At 35.2% G+C, this 12352-nt stretch overlaps 1 protein-coding gene across 1 annotated transcript in view; it reads right to left on the reverse strand.

The window, feature by feature from the left end:
* LOC127869676 (ATP-dependent RNA helicase DDX51-like) overlaps positions 1–12352 on the reverse strand; it is a 33761-nt gene that overhangs the window by 14945 nt on the left and 6464 nt on the right. The window contains exons 2-7 of the mRNA XM_052412337.1: positions 10607–11177; positions 10140–10290; positions 4747–4892; positions 4240–4356; positions 675–736; positions 88–196 (exon numbers count right to left, since the gene is read on the reverse strand). Of these exons, the coding sequence (XP_052268297.1) occupies positions 88–196; positions 675–736; positions 4240–4356; positions 4747–4892; positions 10140–10290; positions 10607–11177 (1156 nt within the window). The remainder of the gene's footprint in view (positions 1–87; positions 197–674; positions 737–4239; positions 4357–4746; positions 4893–10139; positions 10291–10606; positions 11178–12352) is intronic.

Here is a 12352-nt window from a genome sequence, read left to right on the forward strand (position 1 = left end):
CAAAAAACTGAAAGCATTCTATGACTGTATATCTAACTCTCAGTCCTTTCAAAATGAAAAGAAATATTATGCAGATATCTCCATTACCAGATATCTAAGCTGAGAGAGGTCGAAGCCCTCCGTTTTGTTGATATGGTCCACAAGCCTTCCAGGTGTGGCCACAATAATGTCATACTGGGACCGGTAACCACATAGCCTGCCAAACAAAGTGTAGATCAAACATATAACATAATGATACATGGCATATGGTTGACAGTGAAACTGTTTTATCTTCTCACAATTCTATAACAGCAATAATACTTGCATGCTCAGTTCTCAATACTTGTATCATCTTTTCTTAATACTCATATGAGTAAATAACAATTTGTTTTGCATAGGACACAACAATGCTAATGATTAAACATTTAAACTTCATTAGAACAGTAATAATTATAGTGCTCATAATTATAATAATAGGAGTAAATCTGATTTCAAGAGTAAACAATTATATTAAACAAAAACTTTTCATTATATTCAAAAACATTTAACAGCAATTTTAATATTAGGAACACAATACATAATATTTCACTTTACTTCAGAATAAACCTCGTCTGTGTTAAGATACACTTTAATGAATTGAAACTAATGGGATTTTCAATTCATTTTAGGCTAAGTGGGATGCTACTCATACTTACGTCTTTCTGGTAAGCATTTTTTGTTCTGCAGTAAATGTTTTCTGACCAATCAACAAGCCAACCTTTAAAATAAACACATAATATGAACCACTCTCATTCAGTTGATAAAAAACAGATAAAATATGTTTTGTATTGATCATATTTAATGGTCAAAGTAGATTTTTTTCACTCAAACATTATATTTCCTTTGCTAATTTCGAGTTATTATGAACACTTCACATTCATACCTTGAATCATAGGGTCAAATCAAAAGAGCGGAAAAACCATAAAACAAACATATGCTGGTCTAATTTGTGTCTTCCTACATTGGAAAAATATACGACCAACACAAATATTTCACAATTGTAAAAATTGTCAGGCTATACTCAGTGTACATTATAATATATACATGCACACATTTAATAGTTCCCAAAATATAAAAAAATTCTTTTTGCTACAAATAAATACATGTAATGTGTTATCTTGAATCTTAACAAGAGCAACGCCTTGCGGGTGCAGACCGCTCATCTATTTTCTTTTTAAAGGGGAAGGGACTCTCATTTTCAATCACAAAGGAGGGAGGGGTGTATAGTGTGGGGGTGTGGACATTTATATTACATTATCTTCCAAAAATGCGAAAAACTGCACACCAAAAAAAAAATCCGGGGTGGGGGGGGGGGGGGATTCTTTGGTGCGATGGTTGGACGGTATTTCAAACATAAAATAATAAAAATAAATATTTGTTTTTTTTAACCGTTTCAAAAAAAACAACATTCGGGCGGGGGGGGGGGGGGGTTGAGGTGGGGAGGTATAGTGTGAGGGTGTGGTGGTAATTTGTGAGATGATCTTAAAAAAAAAAAAAAAATTGGGGGGGGGGGGGGTGAGTTGGGGGGGGGGGGGTGGGATAGTGTGAGGGTGTGGGATAATCTTAAAAAAAATAAAAATAAATTAGGGGGGGGATTCGGGTGGGGGGAGGGGGGGGTGGGGGGATTCTTGGGTGCGATGGTTGGAGGGTATTTCAAACATAAAATAATAAAAATAAATAGTTGTGTTTTTTAACCTTTTAAAAAAAAAATGGGGGGTGGGGGGGTATAATGTGAGGGTGTGGTGGTCATTTGTGAGATGATCTAAAAAAAATAAAATAAAATAGGGGGGGGGGATTTCGGGGGGGGGGGGAGGGGGGGGGGCACAGGGGATGGTTTGGGTGGAGTCTATTGTGGTATGTCAGGTAAGAGTAGTTTTGTCAAAGTATCAATAGAATCTAATCATAAATAAAGAAGTTATGGCAATTTTAGCCAAATTTAATAATTTGACCTTGAGAGTCAAGGTCATTCAAAGGTCAAGGTAAAATTCAACTTGCCAGGTACAGTAACCTCATGATAGCATGAAAGTATTTTAAGTTTGAAAGCAATAGCCTTGATACTTAAGAAGTAAAGTGGATCGAAACATAAAATTTAACCATATATTCAAAGTTACTAAGTCAAAAAAGGGCCATAATTCCATAAAAATGACATCCAGAGTTATGCAACTTGTCCTTTTACTGTACCCTTATGACAGTTTGCGAGTGTTCCAAGTATGAAAGCAATATCTATGATAATTTAGGGGTAAAGTGGACCAAAACACAAAACTTAACAAAAATTTTCTAAGTATAAAGGGCCCATAATTCCGTCCAAATGCCAGTCAGAGTTACATAACTTTGCCTGCACAGTCCGCTTATGATAGTTAATAAGTGTTGCAAGTATGAAAGCAAGAGCTTTGATACTGTAGGAATAAAGTGGACCTAAACACAAAACTTATGCCAATTTTCAATTTTCTAAGTATAAAAAGGGCACATAATTCTGTCAAAATGCCAATCAGAGTTACATTACTTTGCCTGCACAGTCTCCTTATGATAGTTAGTAAGTGTTGCAAGTATGAAAGCAATAGCTTTGATACTTAAGGAATAAAATGGACCTAAACACAAAACTTAACCAAAATTTTCAATTTTCTAAGTATAAAAAGGGCACATAATTCTGTCAAAATGCACGCCAGAGTTATCTCACTTTGCCTGCCCAGTCCCCTTATGATAGTAAGTAAGTGTACCAAGTTTGAATGCAATAGCATTGATACTTTCTGAAAAAAGTGGACCTGAACGCAAAACTTAACCAAAATTTTCAATTTTCTAAGTATAAAAAGGGCACATAATTCAGTCAAAATGCACGCCAGAGTTATCTAACTTTGCCTGCACAGTCCCCTCATGATAGTTAGTAAGTGTACCAAGTTTGAATGCAATAGCATTGATACTTTCTGAGAAAAATGGACCTAAACGCAAAACTTAACCGGACGCCGACGCCAACGCCGACGCCAAGGTGATGACAATAGCTCATAATTTTTTTTTCAAAAAATAGATGAGCTAAAAATGTAATCTTTGTTTTAAAACCTATAAAGATTCCAATTAAAAAATCTACATTTGAAATGCATCTCGGAATACCTGTACAGGTATACATGTATATACAAGTTCATGTAGGCATCACGGGAAGTTACATTAGAAATAAGAGTAACTTTAAGCCTTGATTGTGCCCTTGACATTTGTACTAGAATTATACCTGACATATCTGATATTGGGATTAATAATACAAAAAATTATTCCTTTCTTCACTTTGATCATGGAGAATAAATAAATAATCCTTAATTATATTAATAACTATATTGAAATCATCAAAGTCATGTAAATTTGACCTTTCACCAATGAGCATGATATTTGTTGTCAACAATTTATTTCGCCAAAGGTAATAATGAGAAATTATATTAAAATTCTCCAGACCATGTAAATATCACATAGTGGAAACTAAAATCTATAATGTTTAAAATTGAATTGTTATCAATTCAAGAGCATGTGATTTGTTAGCCACAAATTATTTGGTTATGAGAAATAATAATCAAAGTTCTAATAAAGTACTTCAAGTCATGTGAAAGTTACAGAGCTGAAACAAAAATGTATGCCCTTTGACTTTGAATAGTGATCTTGACCTTTCACCTATGAGAATGGGAGGTCTTCCTGACATATGGTCTGGTCAGGGGGATACAAATCATAAAAAGTTACTTTAAAACCCTGCCACACATTCGAAAGTTACAGAGTAAAATTATATTTTAGACAGACAGACCAAAATAGAAGAGACGGAAAGTGGAACTATTATATGCACTTCTTTGAAGGCGTTACAAATTCGACCCTAAATACATAATTTCCTTTTAAAAGGAACTTACAAGCAGAGAATTTCAAAGACACTGACAAATATGTTTATTGTGTTAAACTCCTTGTCATCCGCTACATTAAGACTGTTACTGTGGCAAAATTATGAGAAAAAAACAACCACAACATGATTTATACATAACAACTCCCCTTACACAATAAATTTAAAATAAAAAAAGAGATCGCTCACTCTGTTTGATTGTAATAGGTTTTTTGTCTAAGGATTCAAAGCAAACCTATGGGTACCATGTTTGTCTGCAAAAATCTTCCATATACTTCTTAACAAAACACTCATTTATTTGCCAATATATTGGTGAGCTGACTAATTCCCTGGCAAGATTTCACTGGATCTCATACCTTGAGGCAAGTGTTCCCAGAGTACGTCTGGAAGACCTTAAACACCTGCGCCGCGAGGTCAGTCACCGGCAGCACAGCCAGGGCTCGAACCCTGCAGGTCACACGAGACCGCAAGGCCTGGGGTGTGCACAAATAAAACAATTGATTCTTCATACATTACAAAAAATACTAAAAATTCTACTTTAAGAGCTTCTAAGAAACTGTTCAATTTTAAGATACATTTTCATAGTTTTTACTGTTAACTTTTTTTTCTATATAAGTCTATACGAAATGCATGCCTGTAAAACATGTGTGTATAAATCAATACTTTAAAAATGTGATCCTTGGCTGTTTTTACAAGTTTGTCTACACATTATTTGACAACACATCCTACACATAGGTTGAAATTTTATTTAAATAGAAATTTGTCTTGACAATTATTAAACTTACTTTATATCTAAGCAAACAAAACAATGTCAAGTATTATTTTTCCAACCAGGATCTACACAGAAGAAAAGCAAGCCGTACCTGTACTATTGGTATGACATATGCCAGAGTTTTGCCGCTACCAGTGGGAGCAGACACACAAATGTCACTGGGCTGGTACCCAGCTCTGCCAATGTGGAAACCACTCAGGCTGGACTCCAACAAAGCAGGGATAACCTGCTTTTGTACTGAAATTCAACCACAAGAATGTAAATGCAAAATACTAGTAGTAGGGAAAAAACTACAGAAAATGACCCACAGAAGAAAAACAAGCCACTAATCAAAAGGCTGTGACACTCTGTATGGTAACAACCTGACAATATGCACATAACTTCTTGGAAGGAATCCTGCATAACTTCTTGGAAGGAGTCCTGCATAACTTCTTGGAAGGAATCCTGCATAACTTCTTGGAAGGAATCCCGCATACAAGTCATTTAATTGAACATTGAAATCTTAAAACATATTGCAAACAAATGACATGTCATAGTTGTAATATTAACTTTATAAACCACGTAAGAAAATGAAGAATGTTATGAAAGGGGCAATAACACTCTGAAAACTCACGAACACAGACGACCTCACAATATGCACATACTTCAAAAACACTGTATACAAAGTGTCATCAAATTCAAGTCATACTATCACATCTTGCATGGACTACATCCTAATTGTAATCAAAGGGCAATAGATCTCTAAAAAGTCACTGGGGTGGAGCACCCGGATGTAAGCACATATCCACCATATAAGGAAAGATGCTGCATACAAAGTTCTAGATAGATAACAGGATAGAAAGACCCGCTTTTTGACAGACACCATCATGTAATATTGAACATTTTACATGAACATTTGTTGAAAAGTTATTGGAGCAGAAGTACCTACAATTATGCACATGTCAACCCAATAAAATGTTGCATATTAAGTACTGGGTGGTGGATAGATTGACAGATTAGAAATCGGATGCACACTGCCGCAAATGTATGCAGCTTTTCTTTCTGGAGCATAAAAATGCAAACAAACTCGATACATTATTAACTCTACATGTATACCAGGGAAGAAGTGTGTGATATTGTTGATTACCTCTACATGTATACCAGGGAAGAAGTGTGTGATATTGTTGATTTACTCTACATGTATACCAGGAAAGAAGAGTTTGATATTGTTGATTACCTATACATTTATACCAGCAAAGAAATGTGTAATATTGTTGATTAATTATACATGTATACCAGGTAAGTAGTGTTAGATGTTGATGATTAACTCTACATGTATACCAGGGAAGAAGTGTGTAATATTGTTGATTACCTCTACATTTATATCAGCAAAGAAGTGTGTGATATTGTTGATTAACTCTACATGTAAACAAGGAAAGAAGTGTGTGGTATTGTTGATTACCTCTTCATGTATACCAGGGAAGAAAAGTGTGATGTTGATGATTATCTCTTCATAAATACCAGGGAAGAAGTGTGTGATATTGTTGATGAACTCTACATGTATAACAAGAAAAAAGTGTGTGATATTGTTGATTAACTCTACATGTATACAAGGGAAGAAGTGTGTGATGCTGTTGATTAACTCTTCATGTTTAATACCAGGGAAGAAGTGTGTAATATTGCTGATTAACTCTACATGTATACAAGGAAAGAAGTGTGTGGTATTGTTGATTACCTCTTCATAAATACCAGGGAAGAAATGTTTGATGTTGATGATTAACTCTACATGTTTACCAGGGATGAAGTGTGTGATATTGCTGATCAACTCTGCATGTATACCAGGGAAGAAGTGTGTGATATTGTTGATTAACTTATTATGTATACCAGGGAAAAAGTGTGTGATATTGTTGATTAACTCTACATGTATACCAGGGAAGAAGTGTGTGAAGCTGTTGATTAACTCTACATATATACCAGGGAAGAAATGTGTGATGTTGATGATTAACTCTACATGTTTAACAGGGAAGAAGTGTGTGATATTGTTGATGAACTCTACATGTATAACAAGGAAGAAGTGTGTGGTATTGTTGATTACCTCTACATGTATACCAGGGAAGAAGTGTGGGATGTTGTTAATTAACTCTACATATATACCAGGGAAGAAATGTGTGATGTTGATGATTAACTCTTCATGTTTACCAGGGAAGAAGTGTGTAATACTGCTGATTAACTCTACATGTATACAAGGAAAGAAGTGTGTGGTATTGTTGATTACCTCTTCATGTATACTATGGAAGAAATGTTTGATGTTGATGATTAACTCTACATGTTTACCAGGGAAGAAGTCTGTGGTATTGTTGATGAACCCTACATGTATAACAAGGAAGAAGTGTGTGATATTGTTGATTAACTCTACATGTATACCAGGGAAGAAGTGTGTGTTGTTGTTAATTAACTCTACATATATACCAGGGAAGAAATGTGTGATGTTGATGATTAATTCTTCATGTTTTCCAGGGAAGAAGTGTGTAATATTGCTGATTAACTCTACATGTATACCAGGGAAGAAGTGTGTGATATTGTTGATTAACTATTCATGTATACCAGGGAAAAAGTGCGTGATATTGCAGGGCTCGACATTAAAGGTAGTCCGACTGTCCGGGACAACCAAATTGTTAGTCCGGACAAGTAAATAAAGAATTTGCTAGTCCGACGGGACAAGTGGTCATTATAATTGTATAACTTAGAAAAAATGCCTTTCAAGCCATTATTTCTGTGGAGATATCACTCAACTTTTCCGAGTATATTTTGTATACGTTTAATCGTCGAAGCCCGAGATATTCCGATAGTTCCCATCGTCGGACACCCCCAGTCTATTCATTACGTTACTCTCCATTCCTAAGTGAGTGATACATGTACTACACTGTACTGTTTACAAGGGAATCAACCCTTAACATTTTTTTCTTTGCCAAGATAACAAGAATATTTTCCCTTGTAAAGAATATGCATTTTACGACACCGGTACACCTATCTTACAGACAATTAAAGTAGTGAAATCCTCTCAATGTATAGAATGATTTTTTTTTAAATATCAGTTAAGTACTGTACATATACATCACTTTTAACATTTTCTGTTTGATGTTGGCAACACACAAGTTTTGTCAGGTATTATGGCTTTGTATAATGTTTAAAAATCAATAATCTTGAGTTTTCCTGTTATTCTAGTCATTTCTTTTTGTATTTTAATTGCCTACAATTATTTTTACATGTATTTTGAACGATTCGAGTCTTTATGATTTGAGCATTTTGTATTATTTCATTATTTGTGCAAAGTACTGAGCAAAATAAGATATAACGGTCAGGACAAGTTGATTTTTGGTCAGGACAAGTGAAATTATGGTCTACTTGTCCGACTGGACAAGTGGCTTCAAAAGTTAATGTCGAGCCCTGGATATTGTTGATTAACTGTACATGTATACCAGGGAAGAAGTGTGTGATGTTGTTGATTAACTCTACATATATACCAGGGAAGAAATGTGTGATGTTGATGATTAACTCTACATGTTTACCAGGGAAGAAGTGTGTGATATTGTTGATGAACTCTACATGTATAACAAGGAAGAAGTGTGTGGTATTGTTGATAAACTCTACATGTATACCAGGGAAGAAGTGTGTGATGTTGTTGATTAACTCTACATATATACCAGGGAAGAAATGTGTGATGTTGATGATTAACTCTTCATGTTTACCATGGAAGAAGTGTGTGATATTGTTGATGAACTCTACATGTATAACAAGGAAGAAGCGTGTGGTATTGTTGAGTACCTCTACATGTATACCAGGGAAGAAGTGTGTGATGTTGTTGATTAACTCTACATATATACCAGGGAAGAAGTGTGTGATATTGTTGATTAACTATAAATGGATACAAGGGAAGAAGTGTTACATGTTGAGGATTAACTTCACTTGTATACCAGGGAAGAAGTGTGTAATATTGCTGATTAACTCTACATGTATACAAGGAAAGAAGTGTGTGGTATTGTTGATTACCTCTTTATGTATACCAGGGAAGAAATGTTTGATGTTGATGATTAACTTTACATGATTACCAGGGAAGAAGTGTGTGCTATTGCTGATCAACTCTACATGTATACCAGGGAAGAAGTGTGTGATATTGTTGATTAACTATTCATGTATACCAGGAAAAAAGTGTGTGATATTGTTGATTAACTCTACATGTATACATCTACATGTATTAACTCTTCATGTTTACCAGGGAAGAAGTGTGTGATATTGTTGATTAACTATACATGTATTTCAGGGAGGAAGTGTGTGATATTGTTGATTAACTCTACATGTTTACATCTACATGTATTAACTCTTCATGTTTACCAGGGAAGAAGTGTGTGATATTGTTGATTAACTATTCATGTTTACCAGGGAAGAAGTGTGTGATATTGCTGATTAACTATACATGTATACATCTACTTATAATAACTCTACATGTATTCCAGGGAGGAAGTGTGTGATATTGTTGATTAACTCTACATGTACACCAGGGAAGAAATGTGTGATGTTGATGATTAACTCTTCATGTTTACCGGGGAAGAAGTGTGTGATATTGTTGACTAACTATACATGTATTCCAGGGAGGAAGTGTGTGATATTGTTGATTAACTCTACATGTATACCAGGGAAAAAAAGTGTGATGTTGATGATTAAATCTACATGTTTACCAAGGAAGAAGTGTGTGATATAGTTAATTAACTCTACATGTATACCAGGGAAGAAATGTGTGATATTGATGATTAACTCTACATGTTTACCAGGGAAGAAGTCTGTGACATTGTTGATTAATCCTTTACCACTTAAATACGTTTTTTGACAAATTTGTAGTCCCTTAGAAAGCTAAATTTAACAAGACTATTATCAAGCAATATGCTCCCCTACCGGTGAAACTCCTCCATTTTCAGCAATATTTCTAGTCTATTTGTTGCCATAGCGACCAGAGTTCTTGGCATAGGAACCCAATAAAATGATGTGCATAATCTCCATTTTCCATCTATCAATGTTCCAAGTCTTCATGAAAAAATAAAAAGAACTTTTTAAGTTATCGCAGGATCCACCATTTTCAGCAATATTTCTAGTCTTTTTGTTGCCATAGCAAACAGAATTCTTGACGAATGAACAAAAATGTAATGTTGTGCATAATCTCCGTATTACCATCTGTCCATGTTTCAAGTTTCATGAAAAAATATGAAGAAATTTTAAAGTTATCGCAGGATCCAGAAAAGTGTGACCGACACAGACTCACGGACACACAGAGCACAAACCGTAAGTCTCCTCCAGTTTCATTTTCAACCCGAAGATACTGCTGAGCAGCAAACAGCATAAAACCAGAACAGCCTGCAAGTAACTCCCAGTCTGTTCAGGTTTTATGTTGTTTGCACATAGCCATTTTCACTTTGCTTCTTATGGGGAAAAGGGTTAACTATACGTGTATACCAGGAAAGAAGTGTGTGATATTGTTGTCCAGAAGCTGCTGGACAAGGTCGGGGGCCAGTCCTGGCATGTCCTGAACTGGGAGCTGGTCGGTAGTAAGGTCGGCTGATATCACATGTGGGTTAGACAGCCACTCTGGGAGCACGCGTCTCACCTAAAGTAAGTTATAAATATAAATTCATTATTGTATGTAGCAAAGATTTAAGGATTATAACGCTTTCAAACTCTGTTAAGTAAAACATCAGAGAATTTTTAAAACACCCAGCAGGCGATAACACATAAGTAAAAAAAAAATATGACTTGAATTTCCTCTACTTTGTGTGTCAATTGAAAACATTTATAGGTATCTGAAATGTTTCAATAATTAAACTCCTTTAAATATAAGACAAACAACTGTATAAACCCATCAACCTTTTTAAACAAAATAGTAAAACCAATAATTTATATAGTTACAAACTACTTTTCAAAACCTTTTCCACTTTCGCTGGTCGCAAATCCCCAATGACTGTAAAACCACCAATTTCTTGAAGCCCCTCAATTCCAGAGTGTAACTGAACATTGGAATTAACATCATCTAATGATTCAGCAACATCATCATGTTCACCTAATGATTTGTGCGAGCCACTAGCTTGAGGCACTGTTTCATTGTCAACAGAAGAATCATCTTCATTTTTTTGTTTCTTCTTGGTTTTATGCTTCTTGCTTTTAACCGTTTCATCAACAATGTCTTTTATATGTTGGGTAGCATTAGAGATGTCCACAGGTTCTTCCAAATGTTTCCGTTTCCTCTTCTGTCTTGGTACTCGATTGCTTTCATCATCCTTGATATGATCATCTGTATTATTCTCTTGTACAACTAAATCAACAGCACCTTTTGTATCCAATAAAAAATCAGCACCTTCAGTGTCTGAAGTCTGTGCATGCACGTTATGTTGAACACCAGCTGAGAGTCTCTTTCTTTTCTTTGCCTCCTTTTTAAGTTTCCGAAGAATTGATGCTGCCTTCTGATCTTGGTTCACATCTTCGTCTTCTCCCAAATATCTACAACATTTAAAACAATAAAATTACTGAAGACTTTTAAAATAATCTTGTACTAAAATAACTGTAAATCTATACTATTTTCAAACCATGATTTGTTGATGCTATGTTAATGGTCCCTGAGCTATCAGTAACTAATTACATGGATAAAATATTTGCTGCAATTAAATGGCATATCTGCTATAATCATGATGTTTCAACGACCCAGGAACAAGTAATTACTAGTGTATATTGACAAAAAAAAACAAGATGGCCTGAAAGGCCCAAAGTCGCTCACCTGAGAGAACAAGATATTATTGGGACAAATCTTCTGACCAAGTTTCACGAAGATCGGAAAATAAATGTGGCCTCTAGAGTGTTAACAAGGTTTTACTATAGCCATATAAGGAAAAATACCCCGCCCCCTGGCAGCCATGTTTTTCAACCAACCGGCATCATTTTTGAACTCATCCAAGATATTATCGGGATGAATCTTCTGACCAAGTTTCATAAAGATTGGACAGTAAATGTGGCCTCTAGAGTGTTAACAAGATTTGACTATAGCCATTTAAGGAAAAAATGCCCTGCCCCTTGGAAGCAATTTTTTCAAGCAAACGTAATAATTTTCGAAACTCATCAAAGATATCATTGAAACAAATCTTCTGACCAAATTTCATGAAGATTGGACAATAAATGTGGCCTCTAGAGTGTTAACAAGGTTTTACTATAGCCATATATAGCCATATAAGGAAAATGCCCCGCCCCTTGGCGGCCATGTTATTCAAGCAAACGTAACCATTTTCAAACTCATCCAAGATATCATTAAGACAAATTCTCTGACCAAACTTATCAAGATTGGACAATAAATGTGGCCTCTAGAGTGTTAACAAGGTTTTACTAAAGCCATATAAGAAAAAATGCCCTGCCCCCTGGCGGCCATGTTTTTCAACCAACCAGCATCATTTTTGAACTCGTCCAAGATATTATTGGGATGAATCTTCTGACCAAGTTTCATTAAGATTGGACAATAAATGTGACCTCTAGAGTGTTAACAAGGTTTTACTATAGATATATAAGGAAAAATGCCCCGCCCTTTGGCAGCCATGTTTTTCAAGCAAAAGGTTACCATTTTTTTGAACTCATCAAAGATATCAGTGGGACAATTCTTCTGAGTTAGTTTCATGAAGATCGGAAAATAA

Source organism: Dreissena polymorpha, chromosome 1 (assembly GCF_020536995.1).
Source record: "Dreissena polymorpha isolate Duluth1 chromosome 1, UMN_Dpol_1.0, whole genome shotgun sequence".
NCBI lineage: Eukaryota > Metazoa > Mollusca > Bivalvia > Myida > Dreissenidae > Dreissena > Dreissena polymorpha.